This window comes from Rhamphochromis sp. 'chilingali' (genome assembly GCF_963969265.1).
Source record: "Rhamphochromis sp. 'chilingali' genome assembly, chromosome: 12".
NCBI lineage: Eukaryota > Metazoa > Chordata > Actinopteri > Cichliformes > Cichlidae > Rhamphochromis > Rhamphochromis sp. 'chilingali'.
In genome coordinates this window covers 19,333,000-19,357,167 of record NC_137939.1, presented here as the reverse complement: position 1 = coordinate 19,357,167, position 24,168 = coordinate 19,333,000, and the positions used below count along the sequence as shown (strand labels likewise).

The following is a 24,168-nucleotide window of genomic DNA, read 5'->3' as shown; positions in this document are numbered from 1 at the left end:
AAGATGAAGGTTATGTTTAACATTGTCTACAATATCACCAAAGAGTGCCAACGCATTTTAAGCACAAGCACTTTTTCAGTAACTTATCTTTATTGTAGAAATGTGCTTCAAATAAAGAACTTTGTGTTGACAAGATTGTTAATTAATCATTTACAAATCAAATTGCCTGTATGGACAGCGGTTAAAAAAATGTGAACATGTAAAACAGTGGGGTTAAGCGATGTGGTTGAATTGAAAATTTGGGCGCACCTAACTTTTGTGCTGGTGCACCTAAGAAAAAAAAGTAAGGCGCACCATTGCAACCGTGGCAAAAAGTTAGTCTAGTCCCTGAAGTTCATCTCAGTTTTGCCAGAAAACATGATCCCCAAGACTTTGACACTTTGGCAACAGTAGAAAGGAAAAATTCCCTGTCCTATTGAATACTGAGCAAAATGAGCCAACCCTGATAAAAGAGGGCAGTGTAACTGAACTAGAAACTCCAGGTAGCCACCCAACCAAGAGCATGACTCCCACAGCTCACTAACACAGTTCCATCAGAGGAGATACTTGCAGATGTGAGCACTGCTCTGTGCACCGCTCTGTGCACCATCTCTACTACTGTATGATTAAAACTGATCAACTCATATATGCTATTGTTAGAGCACAGTAACAGGCACACACCCTGTGAGTATAAAATGCTAAAAGGACTCCATAATCACTTTTGAGACATAATCAGATATATGTTAAATGAGGTTAAAAACAAAGACTTTGCTGATTATTACAAAAAGTGATCACACAAGATAGGACCCATATAGTGTCTCATTTAGGTTTGTCGTCAGCTTCAAATCTCATAGAGGGCATAGTACATAAACTGCACTGATTCCATTGGCTGCTTCGCTCTGTCAATCACATGACTGTTCGTGAGAGGGGCAGATGCAGCAGGCATTCCTGTTTGATTTAAACCAATGGACTGAGGTTATATGCAAGTGAAAAAGTAGGTCATGAGCTGTTTTAATGCTCAGTGTTTTTCTGTCACTTCTCCCAGAGGCGAAAGAGCACTGTGCTGCTGAATATTGATTGACTTAGATAAGTCTCTCTAAAATGTCAGCAAAGAGCACTGTGGCCAAGCTAGCTTATTACAAGGAAAAAAGAAAAAGGGAAGCCCCTGAACAAATGACGACAAATTAAGTTGTATAAATTCAAATAAAATATGCATTGCCATTTGTTGGAATTTAGAAACAAAAAGCATTTCAAATAAAAATAATTGGAAGGGGGTCCCTACTCTTTCTCCTCCACTACCCACCCTTCAGGCCAGCACACCTATGATTAACTCACCTAGTGATAATCCTGTGATCAGACTGGCTACTACTTAAAGCAGGATGGGGGAACTCCAGGCCTCAAGGGCTGGTGTCCTGCAGGTTTTAGATGTGTCCTTGATCCAACACAGCTGATTTAAATGGCTAAATGACCTCCTCAACATGTCTTGAAGTTCTCCAGAGGCCTGGTAATGAATTAATCATTTGATTCAGGGGTGTTGACCCAAGGTGAAAGCTAAAACGTGCAGCAGAGCGGCCCTTGAGGCCTGGAGTTCCCTACCCATGACTTAAGGAGAAGGAAGACCTTCACTTGATGCTGGATTGTTATGCAGGAAACAATGTCGTTGGCCTGCCTGACTCCTCATGGTGTTTGTTTATGCTTCTGCCTCACCTCTTTGTTTTCATGTGTGCAGGATTCCTGGATCTCTTTCTGATGTGACTTACTGAGAGAGATAGAGAGACTATTTTCTAGTGGAGAGATACTTTGTAGAATTTCCTTGAGCCTTGAGAACAACTGACTGCTATTCCATCACTTACATTTAGCATTGAACTTTCACTGTAAATGAATGCATGAACTTTACATTTTGAGTCTACCAGATCTCTTTAACTATAATAATAGACTGTATAGACCTAAGGTGAGTTTATAAAGACAACACAAAGATTCATATGCAGAGGTTGTGAATTAAGAGTTAATATTTACTGAGTGTCAGTTTAGGGAGCCAGCATATGATTGAGGGCTGCACATGAAAGACTGCACACATCAAAGAAAATCCCAAACCAATCACACTCTCTCCTGGGTTGTGTTAATTTTATAACCTTGATGAGGTGACTGATATATTTTAACATCTAATGTAGCTATTAGGGCTGTCAACGTTAACGCGCATTAATCCGTCGATTAATGTGATGAAAACTTTTAATGTAATTAACCCATCTAGGGCGCAGAATGACTCAAAATGCCGGAAATGTCACTGTCATCGCATTTCAGCCAGTTTGTACAAAGTTTGTCCATTCTGCGCTCTAGATGGGTTAATTGCGTTAAAGGTTCTCATTGCATTAATCGTGATGACGCATTAACGCGCGTTCAGCCTGTGAAGTAGTCTGACTCAAACGTCAAGGAAGGTGGTAGGAAGCAGACTCAGCAGACATTTAGGCTTCCGAGAGATGAGACATTTATTTACAGTGAACTTCATATGTGAAACTTAAACACCCCCCCCCCCCAATGTAACTCAGTTAATGAATTCAAAAGTACATGAATTCAGTAACAAAGCTCACCCTCATCTTAATCAAGCAGAGACTGACTATATATATAGGGCTATAAATTTCCCTTGAATGAGTCCAGCCAGTACCACTAACTTGCGCTGAGGAATCTAAAACTCTACATAGATGACTGAAAGTTACAAAAAGCTCCTCACACTTCTGATTAGCACATGTAACAACTAAACGGCTCTATATACGAAAAAAAAAAAAAAAGATTCAACAAATCCCTTTATATCTTGAAACATACAAAAGGAAGCATTCCTATAGTAGAAGAAACCCCTCATCTTGGTTACCCTGCTGATGTCACATCTGACATTATCAGTACTTTAAAATCAGGAAATGTCAGGCAGGCCTTTCCCCACACCTGACCTACATGAAAATTGAAAACAAAGAACCAAGTAAGTATGCACAAATGACTTAATCTGCAACATAACAAAATATAAAGCAACATGTAACTAAATATTTGCTTTAATTTGTTGAATGTTTGTTTTGCTGGCAACAGAACCCTGAGTTTGTTTGTAAATTAGTAACAAATTCAGGTGTGAAAATTAGTACACACCTGTGAAGTACCTGTGTACTCACTCATTGCCAACGAGTCACATGACAGCAGGACAACTACACACAGGAAAGTAGGGAGCTGAGCAAAGTGTGCCTTTATGAGAAAAGGGGTGTTTGCACAGACATGTCTGCTATATTGATGAGTGGAACAACACACTTACCTTAAGAGAAGACAAACTAAAGCACTGATTCTATTATGGATCCGATACTGCTGCCAGAATTATTGATACTATGGATATTTAGATAAATCCACAGATCCCTATGAAAAATATTGACAAATCACTGATTTGCATGTGAAACATCTGTCAGTGTTTTTTACACACATATTCGTGCATACGAACTGTAAAGCAGCCATGAACTAAAGCAACATAATGAAGAATAGGCTAAAGTTCCTCGACAATGTGAGAGACTGATGAAGTCATAGAGCAGGGGTGTCAAACTCCAGACCTCAAGGTGGTCTGCGGTGCCGTGCGGACGCACCTGCACGGCATCCGCAATCACGCCCGCCGTGTTAAAACACGGGACTCAGGGGTTGGTGTGGGGTTGTGGTGGTGTGATGCAAATGTTAAATAAAGATGGCTCAAAACATGGATCTGTGGTCCCATCGTGCCTTAATTCTACCACAAGGCCCAACAATAATACCGTGGAAACAGAGAAAACCCCAACAATTATATAACCTCCTATGTAAGTCATCACATACAAACTAATTTCTTAACACCAACAAACCGGAGAATCTTTTTCATGAATGCTTGTCATTACAGTGAGTTTCTCATCTTGACCTGACTTCAATCTCCCAAGAATACCATGACCTGGATTGCAGAGTACCTACACAGACATAGTTAAGATTAAAGGAATACTTGGCTCAACAGAGCTCCAACTCTTTGTCAGATTGGCTGCTGAGGTGAAAAGCAATCTGTGTTATCCTTGAGCAGTGACAAATAGCAAGATGTCCTAGTTTTACGGATGGCTTTTTTTAAGAGTCACAGACTATTTTTTCAGACCAAATGAAGATCTTCTAAAGAAGTGCAAGGCCATTTCCTCTCCACTCCTGTTATTAGGGCTGCCACGATTAGTCGACTAGTCACGATTACGTCGACTATCAAAATCGTCGACGACTGATTTAATAGTCGACGCGTCGTTTGAAGCTTTGTAAGATCACAAAAGACGCAGGAATACCGGTAAGCAGTAGGATTTAAGAGTGTAATAACGGCCTGACACAGAAGATGGCAGCACTGCATGTACAAGGATGCCAGCTGCCATTAACCCCGAAGAAGAAGAAGAAGCTGTGTCCCAGAATTCATAGCGCAGCCCAGCTCAGTTTACAACAATGGCGGCAGCTAGTTAGTTTTAATATTACTCTTATTATTCTTTCTGGGTCACAAAATAAACGTTTAACATATTTTCATGCGAGAATGTAGCTGTGTAAACCTCAAATATCTGCTCAGTTTATCAAGACACCACATATTTTCAAAAGCGCTCCGACGTTTTCGGAGACGTCTGTTACCCACTAGCTCGATAGCTAGCCGGGGTTACAGGCTCACCGGCAAATCGTTTTCAAACCCACCGTTGTCTGTCGCTACTCAGGTTAAATATATATAAGTCACTTAGATAACTTCAAAATTTTATTGTTTGGCTTTTTTAATATTTTATTTGTTCCTGAGTAAATCGGTTTGGCTGAGATTAAAGTTATAGTTTTTACACAGCTGAATAAACAACTGATTATCAGAAGTGTGAGATGCTCGAGAATATACTCCGGTGTCCCGTTATATTTTAGATAGCAAGGAGTTTATTAAACTTCACCGAAAGAATCTGCAAATTTCATTAAAATTTAATAAACTATCATCTTGTCTTTATTTTTAGTTAGCACATACCATAAACACTTAAAGCTGTAAGCTAATGATAGTTATATAAGAGCAGATGCTGCTGGTGCAATAAGCTGTACGTTTTACGTCCAATGGATGATGATCTGATTAGTCGACTAATCGCAAAAATAATCGGTGACTAGTCGACTATCAAAATAATCGTTTGTGGCAGCCCTACCTGTTATCTGCTTTAAGGTACGTGTTTTTGCGTTATGCCAGGGGGTCAAACATTTTTCATTTTTTTGCTTTCATTTTCAAAGAAAGTATCCAGTATTCAGGGTTGTACAGAATGTGACACTGTTAGCAAGACACCGAATAAGTAAAGTTTAGGTAGCTGCTCTTTGTGTTTTGTTTTGTATTTTGTATTGTCTGTGCCTGTTCCCAGTCATCCTGGCCATGGTAGTCTTAAGAGCTTGAAAAAAAGAAGGGGACTGGATTTCTTTAGCCCTTTCATTCAATAGGCTTCTTCAGTTTTAATAACAAAAGGTGGAGCATCTCAAGGGTTACTAAACTAACACAACCTAAAGCGGAGCAACCTGCCCTGCCCAGTGCAAAAGTTCCTCCATCCAACCTCAACATTCAGGTAAGGTGTTCACATCCTGAGTGAAAACCACAGCATCAACCTACTAGCAGCTGACAAGGGAAGGTGTACTGTTGTTCTTAACTCAGCTGGTTATCACAACAAAATTGCCACAGTCCTCAGTGACAGTAATACTTAAAGTCTTAACGAAAGCCTATCTGCAAACACTCGAAAGGGAAAAAGCCACTGACCACCCTAAAAACTAACTTTACTTTGGGGAGCCTATACCCTGCACATATTAACTTCTGAAGAGCCACAAAGAAGGAGTCCCTGGAAGACCTATTGTTAGCAGTATAAACTCAGCCACTTACAACATTTCCAAACACCTCATCACCATCTTCGCTCATCTGAATGAGACACTTCATTAACAAGCTCAACCAACTGTGCCGAATGAGGACGATGGCAGCTCCAACACTGACATTATCCCAAAAAAGTTTATACACTTTGTACTGTGAAATGCTTTAAAACCTGACTGAAATATTGAATGTTTATGTTTGAGAGTTAGACATTGTCTCTAATTTTAATATTACACTTAGCGTTATCCTTTTTGATAAAGCTCATAGTTAGAGCTGGATCAGATGATTCCTTAGTAATAGTGTTATAGGATCAGGCAGCTGGAAGTCCCATGATGTTCTTCGCGTGGGGAATAAAATTATCACAATAATTATAATTATTATATTATTTAAATCCTTCCGTATTATTTAGGTTTGCTCACTTACAAAGAAATTAACTTTTTCATACTAGTTTAATTTTAATGGAGAGAGATAGAATATCAACCAAAAATGTAGAAAACACATTACACAGATGTTATAAGTGGATTTGCGCGTTACTGTGTTACTGTTATTTGATCAACAAGCAAAATATGACTTTATAATGTCTCGATTCAGTTTCATCTCATCACAACACAACACTCTCTCAAGGCTTCATTGAATCCTTTAAACACTCACTGGCAAACTTGCTGGGTGCTGGGCAGCTCTCGGCTACCTAACTCGGCTTATGCTGAGTTGGCCAGCCTCTGTCAGAGTGGTCTGCCCACCATTGCTTCTGGTTCCCTTGCTCTTTGGCCATGAGGGCCCCATGTGGGTTGTCCCTTCTTCTCCTGCTGGGATGTGCACGCAGTTGTCATCGAGATGTGTGGCCTCGGGTCTTCAGTACTATGGGGGCTGCACCCTGGTCACCTGGGTCTCTGTCTGCCTCTGTATTCTGGGAGGTGTGGATGCAGCTTCTCACCCTCATTACCAAGTATATTTGTTGACAGACACACACATTCAGAACACAACAAGATTGTTTGTTTGTGCATCTATGTTTTTTTTTCTTTTATTTCCTTTCAGGCGCTGTTTGTTTTCTGTATGTGTTTTTTCTTACAGGTGCAGCAGTTGGAGACATACTGAGTTTTTCAACTTGTGCTCTGTCCTTTTATTGTCAGTGTTTCACAGAGATTTCCTTCCCACTGTCGCTCAAAGGGAGTTATAATTGTTGGGTTTTCTCTCTGTATTATTGTAGGGTCTTTATCGTACAATATACGATATTGATATTGATGCGACTGTTGCTGTGGTTTGGGACTACCTCAATAAATTTGAATTGAATGTAATCTGGGTGCCACATGGGCACAGTGTCAATCCCATGGGAGCATGAGTTCTTGCTGAGTTGTAGGGGACTAAATACGTTTTTGGTTTTTTTAATGTATAGTTTATATTCTGTCTCTCTGCAAGAAAATGAAAATACCATAACAATTACAGACTGTTCATTTTATTGGCAAGTGAGCAAACTTATAAAGTCCCCCTGCAGTGGACTAGGCCAACCCTGTCTTATCTCAGGCTAGACTATTTTCTCTTATAAAAGTGGTTTCTCTCCTACATTGACTTTAACTGTTTTTCCTCTTTAAAATAAAATTTTGATGAGAAATACTGGGTATTTATGTAATTGATCTTGTCAACCTTTAGATGAATAAAATATTTCTTATCCTTACTGTACTTACAAATAGGGAAACAAGAAATTGAAGTTGTGGGACTGGAAAGTATTTGCCTGACCAAACATATTGTACTTAATGATTGCAGCAAAAGGAATGTCAGTTAAATTAAAGATAAATAATAAGAACAGTAATAATAACAACAACAAGGATAGAGAAAATGAGACTGTGTATATGGCCTTTGATGCCAGATAAGAATAAAGGCCAGAGAAGCTGATTAAATTCTGTCTCGACTACCAACATATTTGCAGCTTAAATCTTTCTCGGTATAGTGAAAGCTGTAGACCTCCATCCAAACAACACCTCGGAGATTTCCTCTAGACTGCTCCCTTAAATGAGGTTAAAATACGCATTGTCGGCTTTTTGGTAAATTAATGATGGCGCTTTGTCGTCCCTTCGCTCACAGCTCGGCTCCGTTCAAGCGTTTAGATTCAGTTAAGAGTCGCATTCCAGCTTACCTTCGACAGCCCACACCGACGGCAGCATCCATAGAAAGTACAAGATATCCATAATCACAGATATTCCAGACTTATGCCTGTTAAAAGCCAGTGTATTAATCGCGCAGCCGTACAGCTGTGGTCGGTTTCCTGTGAAATCATTTAGAGATGGAGAGAAGCATCCTTATCATCATCAGTGGCACCAAGATAAAGGCTGAAGCGCTGCTGTTCAGGTCAGGTTGGGCGAAACCAAAAAAGAGGGGGCAGAAAAGCAGCGGAAAAACACAGAACATCGGCTGCGCCTGACTGGACACAAGGGTTTGGGTTTTTTGTTTCTTTTTTAAAACAAGGCCACCAGGGTTAATTATGAACAGGGGCGGAGCGTGGGGGTGGCTTACGGGGCTTAAGCCCGGGTTGTTTTGTCAGAAGCCCGGGGTATTTTGGAGTGTAATTTTTTCATAGTTAGATGCCTGGCTGACAACTGTATAAAACAAAAAGTACACACAATATTCGAAGCACATAGTGCACACTGTGGGAATTTACGACTGTGCGTGAATCCCCCCCTGATATTGGTATGATCCAAGCTCAGGCACTAAGCGACTGAGCGAGGGGGCGGGGCAGCTGCTGCCCGTGAGTGCGCTGTTGGAGAGACGGAGCCAGCCATACTAAGGAGAGCTTAAGTTTGACCAGGTACCAAAGCAAATCATTCGTACCGTACAAATAATGTAAATATGACGGTGCATCACGAAAGATTGATATGAAACTGATCACTTGACCAATATTACGTTACTTGCTCTTCAAGTGAATCAACAAATGGCAAAATGAAAAGCCGAACAAATGCTATTTTTTTAGAGAGTCTTAGCTTACGTGTGTTTATTTCATATTTTCAGTTCTTACCCTCCCCGACTAAATCGGTTTCAGTTATGTACTGAAACATAAGAATGGACATTCGAGGGTTCTTTCAAAGAAAAAACTCAGGTAAATGTTATTTTATATATTATGCTTTGTATGTTGTTCAGTATATTTCTATGCAAAACAAGAGGGATTTCAGTACACAGCAGGATATTCACATTTGTAACCAGATATTTACATACACTTTAGGGAGAAAACATAAAACATTTTTACTGTACAACATCAATTTAGAGTAAATTTTTGTTTTAGATAAATATTGAAATATATTTTGAATTAGTTAAATTTCAGAATAAAGAGAGACAGAGCTATTTTTATCACTTTCATCAAATTTAGGAGTACATGTACACTAAATTTATTGTTAATTAATAAGAAAACTCCAGACGATTCCATTCTGAGCTGAAGAAGCTTCTGATAGGTTAGTAGAGTCCATGTGAGTAAATTGGTGGCACAGCTGTGGATGCATATAAGGCAAAACACAGAGCCTGTTTCTTTGACATGGGAAAATCAAGAGATATCAACCAAAACACCAGGAAAAGAACTGTGGAGCTCCATAAATGTGGCTCAAGTTTGAATACAATTTGGTGCCATTTGCAATTAAGAAATACAGATAGTTTCTCTCTTTACTCTTAAAGTTAACAAATATGTTTTTATATTTATCAATCTAAAAAAATAAACATTTAGTCTGATTTGATGTTACAATTAAAAAAGTGTTTTTATCTGAAGAGTAAATATCTGGTTTCAACTGTATATTTGATGATTGTCAGCACAAAGAGGGAGAGAGAGGAGAACGAGGACAGAACAGATGAACAAGAGCAGGTGAGACACACATGTTAGTCAAATGGTTGTTTACCAAAAGTATCACCGTATCATAGGTCCTCATGTATCTCGTACCTAGTGTTTCTTTTTAGGTTTGTTATTTTTCAAATTCTGTATTTATTAAGTTCTGCAGGCTTGTTTGCACAACAAGGCTAAATAATTATATAAACTTTTCTCAATCTAAATAGTGGACTTTGGTAGAATTAAAAAATAAGTGTAGTGCAGGTCTATGATGATTTTTAGTGCTATCATCTAGTTCTGATTCTGGTTCTGTCTTGGTTAAGTCCTCAGTAGTCCTGATTTTGAACTGTTGTAGTCCTGTTTTAATTCTGGATCAGTTCTGGGTCTGGTTGAATTGGGGTTTAGTCCTCGTGTCTTGATACAGCCCTGACCTTGTTCTGCCTTGCTGCTTAATTAAAAAACTAGTTTAAGGTGTCCTGCACATGTGATATATATTTTTCCCTATATGAAGTCATTCTTTTTTGAACAGAGCCTATTAATCTTTTAGTCATTTCTACACCCCCCCCCCCCCCCCCCCCCCCAAAAAAAAAAAAAAAAAATCCCACATGCATACTACTCTTTGGGCTAAGCCCCGGGTGTTTCAAATGTCTGGCTCCGCCTCTGATTATGAATAGGCATTAATATGCATTTCCGTCGGAGGAAAGTGCTTTTACTCAAATTTATTATTACACTTGCCTGTTTTAATTTTTAACCTAAATTATTAGATGTTATATTTGCCAGTGAAGACGCTTTGAAAGACCTTTCTTTACCATTCAGTGTCAGCACAATCTTTGTACCTAAGCAAATTTTTTATTACGTCACTTAACACTAATCTACACATAACTCAAGGAATGAAGCCAGTGTTTTTAGCATAGTAGCAATTACCAACCCCATCCCAAAAAGTAGCAACACTGCACTCCTGCGCTAATTTGCAGATCTGATATTTTATTCACTACAGAACACCAAAAAAGTTTTAAACTGAGGAAATGAATATAGCATCCAATCTGATTTTCAGCCTTGTTTCATTGTAGATATTTAGAATTCTTTTTTAATGATATTGTGTATTGCAGATTGATTGATTGATTGATAATATTTTATTCATCCCGAGATGATGAGAAACTCAGTCTTTGTACAATTGTACACTGAGGAATGTTATTCAGAAATGATTTCACAGCAACTTTAACCAGCAAATAAAATTGGCGATCATGTTATTGTAGGTTATTGTTGTGGGCCCACTTATTAATTGTTGTTGTCAGACCTAGCTCTACTCCAGTACTGTTTTTTTCTTTCTAGTTTGCGGTTTGTCATTTCTCTTCAACCTTCTTTTCTTTCCTTTCTTGGCCCTAACCCCCAAGATGGCTGTTTGTCCCTGAGCCTGTGTCTACCTGGAGGTTTCTTAATGTTAAAATGAGTTCCTCCTTCCTAGGACTGTTAAGTCATTGTTAGCTTGTTGCATCCTAAAATAACTGTCACCAGTTCACAACTGTGATGTGAACTGGTGATATAAAACCTGAACTGAAATGAATTGGATTCAAAGACAAGAGGCTGTTGTGCCAACTTTTTAACCCTCTCAAGGCAGGCGTTGCAGATTTGCAACAGTTAAAAGCTAACAACCTGATTACCCCACATACATATTTTATGAGTTTTTTTTACTCGGAAGTACCACTGCAGGTATTCTTTTGTGCATTAGCAACAAAAACTTAATTTGAGCCTGAGAGAGTTAATGCTTTTGATGCTAATGCTTTATTAGATTTATAAATCCATTAAATGTTATGGATGCAAACTTTGGCCTTTCTACATAGCACTGGAAAATAACGTTTAAAAATTTAGTCTTTTCACCCTACATGTGATATATTTCAGACGTGTTATTTGGACTGGATGAGTATAAATAAAACGAATTAAAGTAAAAAACACAACTAACCTGTGATATGAGGACATGTTTTATTTGGTCCTTTTGTCATTGAGAACTCAATAATACCTTTGTTGCAAGCTGCACTGCTATCATGTCCATAGAGATTCCACAGCCGACCTGTCTGAGACATTCCCTAAGATAAGACTGCAGTGGATGAAAGAGACTAAGGGAGAGGGAAAAACAGAGAGTGAGAAAGGGATAGCGCTGCCAGTAAAGCAAGAGAGAAAAAGAGATAGAGCTCAGTGAGGAAATAGAGCAGAAGAATATGGGCATGACAAAAAGGAATCCAGCCTGCCTCCAGATGAGTGAGAGCTGCAAAACAACAGATTAGAGGAGCCTACGGCTTGTTCCTATGGAAACCTATGCCCAGGGAGACAGCAATGGGAATGCAGCAGATTGTAGGTCAGACACACCATCAGCGAGCCAATCAGAAATAATCTATCTTGACTTATGGGTCAGTAAAGCTGGTGCCTTTCTTTGGCTGCTCTCACTGTTGGGGTCCCAGCGAGCAGAGCAGAGCAGTGCAGAAAGTGGTGGATCATTTTTAAAAACAACGCGACAAAAACTAAAACCTCTATGGCTCATGAGGTAGGGTGGCATTATAGGAAGCCCATTCCTGAAAGACTTTCAAATAATAAGAAATAACAGAGTGGAATAATTTGCAAACAATTTAATTTCAATTTAGTTGAATTACCAAAAGCCAATTCACAACAGCAGCTGTTTCAAGGTGTTTTTACTGTAAGGTACACTCCAAAAGTCACAAGATCCCCTGCAAGCAAGTACAGGGTGCTGGCTGGAAGGAAGATCTCCCTTGATCCAGAACCAGGGTAGGGGAGGGGTCACCATCTACTAGATGGTGACCCCTCCCCTAGCCTGGTTCTGGATCTACTATTACCAGTTACAACCAGAAAATATCAGTTTTATCTTAAGGGTGGCTTATTGGATACCCTTAAAGATAAGGCGAGGCATCTCGAATGACTGAAGGGACTGTGCACCTCCTTTGTGAGAAGGAAGGAGGAAGGAGGCCTTAGGACAGACACAGAACAAGTTGGAGAGATTATAAAATCAAGTCTGCATTGTAGGTCACAAAAGGATCATTTCTAGCGTTCACCGATGCTGTCTCTGTGCGATGATGAACTTTAAAATGAATACAAACATTTTTTGGAACTTGATGGCAGCAACACCTCTCAAGAAAGTTTGGACAGAAGAAACAAAAGGCTGGAAAAGTACATGGTACTAAAAAGAAACAGCTGGAGAATCTTAGGGACAAATTAGATTCATTGACAACAGTAAAAGAAGAGCATCTCGGAAAGGTGTAGCTTCTATGTATATTTACATTTTACACAGTGTTCCCACTTTGCACAGGTTAGGCCTGCCTATCTAGCCATATATCTATTAAAGACATATGTCTGTCTGTAAATAGCATTTATTTAAAGTCCACAGCGCCTTCTAGTGGCTTGGAGAGGCACCATTCTGATTCATTTCGTTCACATTTGAATTATTTGTTGCTGTAGTCACTGATTTGTGTTTTATTTAAAATGCAAAAATGATACAAATTCTTCAACATTGTTCTGACTACTTAATTTACTCAAATTGTTGCTGCTGAAAATAGCTCTCTTGCAGAATCAACAGGAAGTGTTCAGAGGGTGAGGGTTCAAGAGGTTTCGATTCCACAGCCTTCCTTACGTTTAGTGGTGTAGCCCTGTAGATTATGACGTCATGGTAAAGTAGGAATAGATTCCACTCTCTTACTGGAGCTCGGGATAACAGTCAGGATTAAGTGCATGTAGTAGATGGCCAGTAACTGCTCATGAGCAACAGAGGATCAAGCGGCCTTGCTGACTTTTCTTCTGTGTACCTTAAGGAAAATAATTGGTGGATTTTTCTAGTCTGATGATGAAGAATATCATAGAGATAATGAGGGGCTTCTGAGGAAGGCGTCTTTTCACTTCATTGGTAAGCTAATCAATTTCTAATGCAACTCATGTTCAGGGACATTTTTATATGACAACACAAAAAAGACATGAGACTAAATTTTCAAATGGCATGAAACATACTAGCATGCATTTGAGCTATGAGTTTTATGTTGGATTCAATATCTGATAAAAAAGAAAATCACTAAAACATTTGTACAACTTTTTTATAGGCTTTGCCTGCTGTCTGTAAGAACCATTAAAGAAGATGAAGGTGAAATGGACCATGTTTGGCATGATTGTCTTCTTTCTGCTCTCTGTAGTCATGACCTGCTGCTTCATATGGCAATATAGAAAGCCAAAACTGAAAACAGGTAAAGAGCTGCTAGCCATCATTGGCTTACACTCACATGAGATGTACAGTGTTTTTTAACCTGTGAGCTGGGCCTTCTTATCCTCTTGGTGTAAGTACTTATATGTAGGAGCTGCAGCAGGATTACACAAAGCTGGAAATAGCAGTAGGATCAGCAAGGAGCTAAAGCAGACTTTAACTCAGGCGGAGAGATAGCAGTGTAGTGTCTGATGGTGTAAAACACACTGGGACTGAAGTAATATAAGAAATAATCCAGGTTTATAACTTTGTGGCCCTAGGAGAATTAAAGCATTACATAATAATGAACAATGGGATTGTTTTGGGGCTCATGTGTACACGCTGAATATAATAACCGTTTTTTATTACATACGTGTTAGAGTGTGTCCCTTCAGTACATTAGAAACTGCATAACACTCCTGTTATTAAAACAACATTTATTATTAATGTATTTCCATTACTGTATTATTACATGTTCATATTTCATAACAGAATCAGAATCAATCAGAATCAGAATACTTTATTGATCCCTGGGGGAAATTATTTTTTGTTACAGTGCTCCATTATAAACCAACATAAACCAACATTAAGACAAGACAGACAATACGCTAACTAAGAATAGTACAATATATACATATATATATATATACATAAGTCACTCATAAATAAATAGCTGGAAAAGAAACGTGTAGTTGCAGCAGTAACCAGTGTGTTAAGTGGATGCGTTGTACAGGGAGATGACCACAGGCAGGAATGATTTCCTGTGTCGTTCAGTGGTGCTTTTCGGTAATCTCAGTCTCTCACTGAACGTGCTCCTGTGACTGACCAGCATGTCATGGAGTGGGTGGGAGGTGTTATCCAACATTGTCTTTATCTTGGACAGCATCCGCCTCTCCGACACCACCTTGAGGGAGTCCAGCTCCATCCCCACAACATTACTGGCCTTACGGATTAGTTTATTAAGTCTGTTGGCATCTGCGACCCTCAGCCTGCTCCCCCAGCATACAACAGCATAGAGGATCGCACTGGCCACAACAGACTCATAGAAAATCCTGAGCATTTTCTGGCAGATGTTGAAGGACCTCAGTCGCCTCAAAAAATAGAGACGACTCTGGCCCTTCCTGTAAAGTGCTGTGGTGTTTTTAGCCCAGTCCAGTTTATTGTCAATGTGTACTCCAAGGTATTTATAGTCCTCCACAATGTCAACACTGACCCCCTGGATTGAAACAGGGGTCAAGTGTTTCCTGGTCTTCCTGAAGTCCACGATCAGTTCCTTGGTCTAGTCAATTAAAAGTGTGTCAACTACCAACCATCCAAACAGACAGACCATGATATTCATTTACTGTTACCTAAAGGGTCATCAAAGCTTTTTTTGTTTTTAAAGAAACAGTCATTGAAAAATCCTACTTTTCACATAACTTGTAAAATAAATATGGCTTGATTTCATATACTCAAATCTAACACCAGCAGACGCTGTTGATAATTTACACTGGTCAGGCCTAACATTCTGACCGCTGACAGGTGAATTCAAAAACATTGATTAAGTCTTCATCATGAATCCTGTTAGTGGGTGGGATATATTAGAGAGAGAGTGAACATTTTGTCCTCAAAGTTGATGTGTTAGAAGCAGGAAAAACGATTAAGTGTAAGGATTCAAGTGGGTCTGACAAGGACCGTATTGTGATGGCTAAAAAATGGATTTCCAAAACTGCAGCTTGTGTGGGGTGTTCCCGCTCCGACAGGGTAGCTTAAATTGCAAATAATGTTAATGCTGGTTCTGATAGATAGCTATCAGAATACCCAGAACATCACAGTTTATGGAGCATGGGGCTGGAAAGTTGTAGACCAGTCAGTGTGCTTACGCTGACTGGTCTACAACAATGGACACAGCAGTATCAGAACTGGACCTTGGAGCAATGGAAGAAGGTGGCCTTGAGGTCCTGCCATACATGCTAATACAGGATAATGCACCCTGTCACAAAGCAAAAGTGGTTCAAGAATGGTTTGAGGAGCACAACAAGCAGTCTGAGGTGTTGACTTGGGTTTTGGATTCCCCAGATCTCAATCCAGTTGAGTATCTTTGGGATGTTCTAGCGAACAAATCAGATCCATGGAGCCACCTCGCAGCTTACAAGACTTAACGGATCGGTTGCCAATATCTTGGTTCAGAGACCACAGCGAGGCTGAAGGAACCAAGTTGCTGAAACTTCTCTTCAGATTGTCCAGTGTGTTATAGAGGAGGTGGGAGTATACAACAAGCAGTTCTTCTGAACTGACAAATTCCCCTAGAGGTCAGAATCTTTAGATATGTTGATGTTTGATAAATGTTTTTGTTTTTTGTTTTTTTTTTGTTTTTTTGAAGGGCCCTTCTACATAAATATGATAAAAGGATACATATGTAAACCTACAACTGTAAGATCTGCTATCACAGATGGACAGGGCTTCAGGTTTCAGACATGATGAGTCTGCCTTTGCACCTCTTTTTACAGAGGGATTCACCAAAAAAGTGACAGCAGAAGAGATGTGTCCTCGCTTTCCGGAGCCTGTACCACTCAAACATCCCATCACATCACTGAGGATTGCATTAGAAAAAGTAAATCTGTTCTGGAAATAATGAGTATATATTGAAATGTTGTTGAAATGTTACCTTTGGTCTTAATAAAGCTTCTCTTAACAGATAGATATACTCTTGAGGTCAAGAATTCACACCACCAAGCTACCTTCTATATCAGCAATCATGGTTTTAAATGACTCAATTCTATGGAATGGAAACTTTGGCAAGAGGAACACGAGCCACCCCTCCTCACCTGCACCCAACGAGTACACAGCGTACAGGTGAGATGTATTATTTTGCACAAGGTATAGTACTGAGGTATAAGAACATAACATATGAAGAAAAAGACATATGAAGAAAAAAAGAAGTGGTAATTTGTTTAAATGAGTCCTAAAAGGTTCTCATAATACTAATAGTTTAATTTAAATAATTACTACCATGCATGCTGTAACCAGTAGTGTGATTCTTCTATTTGATGTGAGGCGCTGGGATTAGACCATAATTGCATAAGGCAAGCTTTCTTTCTGTGATGTGTGCAACTAACCCATTAAGTATGATAAATGCTCAAATCTGTCCAGTGGAAATATTATACATTAAACCAGGATGCATTTATTTATGGCACCATTTTATTGTGGTGTGCTTCCTTGCATTATTGTGACAACAGAATTGCAAGCCTCTCTAAGATCTTCCCCACGTTGATGCTATACAAACTATGGGAGGATGGTCTGGTGGACTCTTTGGATGACCCTCTGGAGAAGTACTTAGACAACTTCACTATCAAGAACCCACTGGGTAAAAGCAGGCAACCAGCATCCTCATCAGTCAGGACCCTGGGCATCAACACCCCTGCACTCACCCTGCGCAGGATGTCCAGCCATCTCTCTGGTAACCCCACAACCATTTTTTATATACGGCAGTCATCCTTGATCCATTAAAGCAACACAAATCAAATAACTGTTGAGCCTGTGTAGCCAGTCCAGACCTCTGAAGCATCAGTGTCACAAAGACTGACTAGTCGCATTGGGAGGGACACAGATAATCCACTTACAGAAACTTCACTGTAAGTCCTAAAATAATAACATCTTTGTTTGATAATTATGAAAAACTATTATTTTCATTGTTCAGCTTCCAATTCAAAATGACCATTAGAGATCAGAAAGTGAATGCCACCATTATATAGCAGAATGTTGCCGTGGTTACCACTGTCACCTAACCCAACAGCTTCCTCCCAGAGACATACATGTTAGGTTAATTGGTTATTCTACATTTCCCATAAAAGTGAGATCAACATAGTGCTTGAAATGTATAAAATAACGCGCTGCATGGATGCACAGTTGAAATAGGACTTGCAGCCAACAGTGCTGTGAGTGGTCAGCAACAAAGTCTGCAATAAGCAGCACGCAGGGTAGTGGTGACATAATTGTGTCTCAGTTTCAACCAGATGACATCGTGTTCCAGGTTTTGTTTTCGGTAACTGGTTATTAGGTTTAGGAAAAGACCTTGGTCTGGGTTTAAAAAAATCTCAGAAAAGCTTAAGAAATGTTTCTTAAATGTAAGAAATTATGAATTTTCTAGTTTACCAGACTGATGATACCAATACGCTACTCACATGATAGCTAAAGTGCAATTAATTTTAAAGAATTAACAGCGATAGGGTGGCAATATGTTGCAGTGGTTCGCAGTATCACTTCCCAATAAAAATGCTTGAAACTGACTCGAGGCTGGTTGGAGTCTGTCTTATATATTGTCTCTGACTTCCTCTTACTTTCTAAAGAGGTTAACTGGTGATTCTAATTTGTCAGTTCATGGTTGTCTGTCTCTGTGTGTTGGCCCTGCATTAAACTGGCAAAATATCCAAGGTGCACCTTGCCTCATGCATTACAGGAGCTGGGATCTGTGACTACCCTGAATTGGATAAGCTGTCCAAAAACTGATGGATGGGAAGGAATAATAAGCTACTTGAACAAATAATGGGATCATTTTTGACAGAGAGATAAACTTTTCCCAATATAGGTGAGGATGATGCCCTTCTGATGGGTACTCCTATTACGTCATAGATAAACAGTAACGATCAATATAGGTCTGACACAATATAATTCATAAAGTAAGCACATGCCTGCAACCCACTGCAGCACGCCACAACAAAAGCTGCTAGACAAATGATGAAGGAAAGGCAATGTCATGGTTTTACAGGGACATAAGTGCAAGTCACAGGAGGCAGAGTAAAAGACCGATCTTTAATAGTGAGCTAAAGGTCTTACAGAGGTGACTGATCAATAGCGCTCTCAATCGTTATGAGTGCCTCAGTAAATGTGTAGAGCTAAAGAAATTTAAAACTAATATCCAGTATGTGAGCGATCACTTAATCATGTGATTACTGACAAAAACCCTACCACAAGAAATAAATGTGCATAGTCAGTGAGCTTTTAATTTAAATTCTCCTGGAATTATATGGCATTTCTTTACATCAATAGTTGCCTTAAGGTGATATATATTATAGGGTAGAAGGCCTACAGAGCCCACCTGAGAAAAAGTATTTTTTATAAAATGTTTAGGTCAAGTGAAGGTTTCATATACAAAGTTTGGTGAAATAGTTTCATGAATCACTTTACTAAAGCATAAAGTCATGAACAAAATACCTTATTCAATAAGGTTTGACATTTGTACAGGTTTACCAAGAAGATTAAGGTCAACTAATCTCCTTTGGAGTGGAGACACACAGGAAGCCCTTAATTTGTTACAGGATGACGTCCTTGTAGCAGATCCAGGAACTAGGTAAGTTACCTTATTTCTTTGTCAGTATATATAAAGCTTCATTTCTTTGATATGTTTGAAAATTGGGGACATATACCCCAGTGTTTCCCAACCACTGTGCAGCGGCACATAGGTGCGCAGTGGAAGATGATCTGGTCCCACCTGAGTAGTACTCTAAGTGATTGGCATGAGAAATGGGCAGAACAATTACATTCTCTTCAACTAGAGGGCAGTATAACCAAATGCTCCGATTAAATAGGTTGCAAACTGCCAGTAAAACAGAAGAAGAAATTACATAATAGTCATGCTGTGAGATGATGTAGCACATAATTGCAGTAGATAAATATTTGAAAAGAAATCTGAAGGCCTTAGCATGAGTAGGTGGTCAAAAGAAAGAAAAAAAGGCATACTGGGGACAAACTGAGCCAATTTCGCTCTACCTGGTGCGTGGGGGAAAAAGATCAATATGCTTTTTGTGATATTTTTGTTTGGTTGTGTGCCGTGTGATTTTTTTAATTTTTTAATGTGAAATATGTGCCGTGGTTCCAAAAGGTTGGGAAACACTGCTATACCTAGTATACAGACTATAATAGTCTAGTATTTTTTTTTAAGTACTCTGTACCCAAAGAGGATTTGCCAACATCTGTAAGATGATTTTTTTCTTTTCCCCCAGATGCCACTACAGCAATGTTGCTTTTCCTTTATTAGCCAACATCTTGGCCCAGAATGTGACTGGCACTGACTTTGAGAGCTGGGTTTCAGACAACATTTTGAAGCGGCTCAGAATGGAGGACACTGGTTTTAATTTTACACCAGCAATTCAGAGGAAAATGGCTGTGGGCGTGTACAGCAATGGAAAGCAAGCTCCCCTTTACGACCTTGGCTGGTACCGGCCTGCAGGTCAGATGTATTCCACAGCAGCAGACATGGCCAAACTTATGATGACTCTTCTTGGTACATATGATGTCATTCTGCTCCGCCAAGACACCCTGAACACAATGATGACCCCGATCATCCAATGCCACAGAGGTTACTTTGCCAACTTCACTGGCACACCATGGGAAATAAGTGAACAGTTTGGCTACAGCGTGGTGAGAAAGGATGGTGACCTGGATGGATTTGCTGCTACCCTCTCCCTTGTACCTCGGCTCAAGCTGGGATTGGTGATCTTGATGGCAGGAGTTCGGCCAACAGACAAAGACCTTGTGAGCCAGGCATATAGCTACCTAATCCCAGCACTTGAGAATGTTTTCAGGGAAGCTCAACAACCTGTCAGAGCACCACCTGACCCAGCTCCATATGTGGGATTTTACACTTACAGGAATATGACATTCTATGAGATCAAGGCAGATTCAGATGGTGTGCTGCTCATGCAGCAGTGTGGACCACAGGTTGACACAACTGTCCCATCTAAGTATCAAATTATTAGGCTGGATTATCTGCAGGACAGGGTTTTTAGGGTGGTGTTTGAGAGGCCATACCCTTGCAAATTGAAAGTAAATAATATCTCAGTCTCCCTGGAGGCACAGGACAGACAGCTTTTCAATTTTTACCTTTTCAACAAGAAAGGTGTGGCACCAGGGTTTGACTGCCCTGGACTCAATACATATAGGATGATGAGGATAGCTGGCAGACCATACTTTACCTCATAAAGACTGCACCTTTAAACAAGTCCATTACTAAAACTGTGAACTGTATCAAGGAAATATGCTGTGAAAAACTGTTTTTGGCTGTGTAGGCAGTGTCAAGACTCTCTTGTGCAAATCTAAAATCATCAATCCAGGCTGTGTTTTAATATTATTCACTGGTAATCCTCTGTTAGTAATATTGATTTAGTTTTGTATATTTACATTTATTTCTGAAAATCATCCTTTTACCAAATTGTTGGCACAAGAAAAGCAAAGTTTCATTATTGTGCATAGTTTTTGGTCCTGCAGTGTTGCAGCATCACTTTTTATCCAGATCCTAGGGGAAAAAAGTAAATATGTGTCTATGATAAAGTGGCAAGAGAATAAATAAATCTGATTTTGTAGTCTGATTTTTTTCCCTGTAAGCATGATGTTTTATGAAGTGAAAACATAAATATACGTACATGCAAGTTTTCCACATTTACTAACCCCCTGAAGATTTGGGGAAAAAGATTTCAAAATTTATCAGCCACAACATGACAACACGTGAACACAAACAAGGTTAAAAGAAAACAACCCAAGGGTGTTTTTTAATTTAATAAGAAAAACTAAGACACAGCTAAGTCATCAGAGGCCTGTATTACGAAGTAGGATTTTAGCTTAACCCAGACAACTTCAGGTCTAACCCTGAGCTTTCTGTAGTACAAAGCTGGATCACTTCTTTCCAGGGTAAGTCGTCCTACAAGTCGTAACTTGTGCTGTGAACCAAACCTGCTCCAGATTAGTGATCAGCAGGTATGAAATGACCACCTAATGACCAATCAGTTCTCCAGAAAATAGCATCAGCATCCTCAGAAAATTCCTCGGACCTCTGCAAGTGTGTGCGTCTGTTCTAAAAGCATTACTATAAAATAGGACACCTGACCTCAAATCAAATTTGTAGGTACGTTGTGTTTGAATTATTTCTGTGCTTAATCTTCACTCTGAAAACCTTAAACAGCACAGAGTCTGTACTTGAAAAAATAAACCAAACAACTTTCACTTCACGGATTACAAACTGTTCAACCTGAGCTGTCCCTCTGATGTACTCATTTTTTTAATTCTGTCCATCCTGCTCATCTGTGATGTAATCCTATCTCTGTCCTTATATATTGATGACTGAATTACCTCAAAACTGTTCATGTTAAGTACGAGAAAATGAATCAGAGTGCCAGTTAGCTGGTTCAGGTGCAGCAGGATGGGAGGAGTCACACAGAAACAGTACTTTATTCACTGTGCCCAGTAACGTTGTTTTGCGCTGCAGCAGTCTGTGCCACAGTGAAGTAAAGAAATTGTCCGTTGTGACGTTTCTCCCATCAACCAAAAACGGCTGCATCAGTTTCATGACCACGTTCTCTGCCAGCCTCTCTCCCTTCTGACGACTGGGGTCCTTTCCCAAGTAAGGAGATGCATTGGAGACATATTTGGTCTCCAAATCCGTGGCCATCCAGAACTTGATCCCAAATTTGTCTGGCTTGGTTGCAATGTTCCCTCTAAGCTGCGCACGTGCGCAATTGCGCACTGCTGGCACGGTCTCTGCGCACAGAAAATCTGCGTTGCGCACAAAAAAAATCTAACCTGAATTGAAATTAAAATTTCAACAATTCTGTTTTGCAGTGTTAGTCAGTAAGTGACTGGCTGCTCCCGTATGGGATTAGAACGATGCCACCTTATCCCATAGTCCAGCCAATAATGCGATTCACATACGCAGCTAATCAACGTCGTTGACAGGCTATGACAGCGTCCTTATGTGTCGACACCGGTGCTTTAGCTAGCAAAGCGGCGTGGCTGATGTGGAGTGAAGCCACGTTAATGACAACGTGTAAACCGTTGGAGATGTGAGCAGGACCGACGGAACAATTGACGGAGAAAGTGTGGACTTTATACCAGTTTTTAAATTGTGTTGATAGGCCACGTAAAACCAGAGTTATGATAAAAATATATGCAATGTTTGGTTTTCTTCCTGAATACTATCGTTGTTTATATTTACTGCGAGAAGAAACGCTCGAAAGCGCTCTCTGCCTGTGAGCAAAAACAAAACCAAAAAAACCCACCCTTTCCTATTGGTCGAAAAAAGTACCATGTCGACCAATCAAAAAATGATATGGCAAGTTGTTAAGAAACGGGGGGAAGTTGTAGGAGTGACGGCGGTGTTTTGAGACGTGAGAGACTTGCGACGTTTAGCGCAAATCTTATGTAGTTAGTGTGTAGTGTAGTCAATAGTTTTGTTGTGTGTCAGAACAATGAGGCCACTGCTGAATGTTACAGGTGTTACAGCAGTGATACATCTGCTGTTGTCAGGCCTGCAGGTACCAGGCTGTTGTTCTCCTTTATGTGGACAGAAATTATTCTTGGAGTGGCATTAATAATTTGTGTGGCATCAAATTTGATGCAGAACACCTGATTGTGCTGTAAATAGTTTGAAATGTTTATTTTAAAAAAATAGCTGCAAAAAACTCTGTTGTTTGCCAAACTGAGGTACTTTTTTGAAGAAGTAACTATATAATTAATTGCCCAGCATTGGTCATTATATACTGTATGTTGCAGACAGAGTTACAGGACTCTCTCCCAGACCTCAGACTCATAATACAAGTCAGAGCTTTATTAAAAAAAAAAAAGAAAAGAAAAAAGAATAAAGTTGTGTTTTCAAAATTTGAGTTCAAGTTATTTTTACTTCCAATAGTGTTGACATACTACACAGGTCAATGACTACATTTTTGTTTTACATTTTCATTGTAAGTGGGCTAAAGCAGTTAATTAAAAGTAGTCTAACATAAATGTAAATGCTGTAATTTGATTATTTTAATAGACCATGTAACTAGGATGGATTCGATGCTGCCGTGACCACAGTGCACACGTCTGATGTCGCTCACAGTGGTCCAAGGGATCGCTCAGGGAGTTTGTGTGTTTGCTCAGACACATGGAAAATTAGAGGGAACATTGCTTGGTTGTGTGAATGGACAACAAACCTTGGTAGGGAACAGCTGTTCATCTATGGTCATGTGTTCTCCTGGAGTGAAACTCTTAGCACAGTTCTTGTTGAAGCTTGTCCAGATGTCGGAGATTGTCACAAGTTTGTCTGTTTTCACCCGTTCTGCCTGCATGTCCTTGTCATCAAATCGAAGGTGTTGCATAATAGAAATGAATCTTTCTCAGGGCATTGTCTCTGTGATTACTGGCACCAGAAATATCAATGTCACTCATGTCACAGAACTTTTCATTCTGTTTTCACACTTTTTTTAAATAAATAAAACAGATTTGTGTTTCTATATATTGTGAATGTGTGTCTTTCATATTTGCAGGTCAGTCAAT

The 24,168-nt window shown here is 39.6% G+C and overlaps 2 protein-coding genes across 3 annotated transcripts in view; one reads left to right on the top strand and one right to left on the bottom strand.

Annotated features, from left to right (window-relative positions):
• The window catches only part of LOC308407660 (ephrin type-B receptor 2-like), an 86,593-nt gene extending 78,350 nt beyond the window's left edge, over nucleotides 1-8,243 (bottom strand). For both annotated transcript variants that reach the window (XM_080899446.1, XM_080899447.1), the window contains exon 1: nucleotides 7,980-8,243. In XM_080899446.1, coding sequence (XP_080755572.1) covers nucleotides 7,980-8,031 — 52 coding nt within the window. In that variant the 5' untranslated portion in view covers nucleotides 8,032-8,243. The remainder of the gene's footprint in view (nucleotides 1-7,979) is intronic.
• A 3,863-nt stretch (nucleotides 8,244-12,106) lies between these two features.
• Nucleotides 12,107-21,184, top strand: LOC308407662 (putative beta-lactamase-like 1). The gene is made up of 8 exons (XM_080899449.1): nucleotides 12,107-12,186; nucleotides 13,463-13,554; nucleotides 13,745-13,885; nucleotides 16,371-16,474; nucleotides 16,559-16,716; nucleotides 17,100-17,320; nucleotides 19,105-19,210; nucleotides 19,863-21,184. The coding sequence occupies exons 3-8, from the start codon at nucleotides 13,780-13,782 to the stop codon at nucleotides 20,839-20,841; spliced, it is 1,674 nt and encodes a 557-aa protein (XP_080755575.1). The 5' UTR covers nucleotides 12,107-12,186; nucleotides 13,463-13,554; nucleotides 13,745-13,779; the 3' UTR covers nucleotides 20,842-21,184.
• The last annotated feature ends 2,984 nt before the right edge of the window (nucleotides 21,185-24,168 follow it).

Excerpts from the sequence above, each read along its gene's own strand:
- LOC308407662 (XM_080899449.1), top strand. The coding sequence starts at position 13,780 with ATGAAGGTGAAATGGACCATGTTTGGCATGATTGTCTTCTTTCTGCTC. Across the intron at positions 17,321-19,104 it reads GATGTCCAGCCATCTCTCTG|GTTTACCAAGAAGATTAAGG; the intron begins GTAACCCCACAA and ends ACATTTGTACAG. Across the intron at positions 19,211-19,862 it reads GTAGCAGATCCAGGAACTAG|ATGCCACTACAGCAATGTTG; the intron begins GTAAGTTACCTT and ends CTTTTCCCCCAG.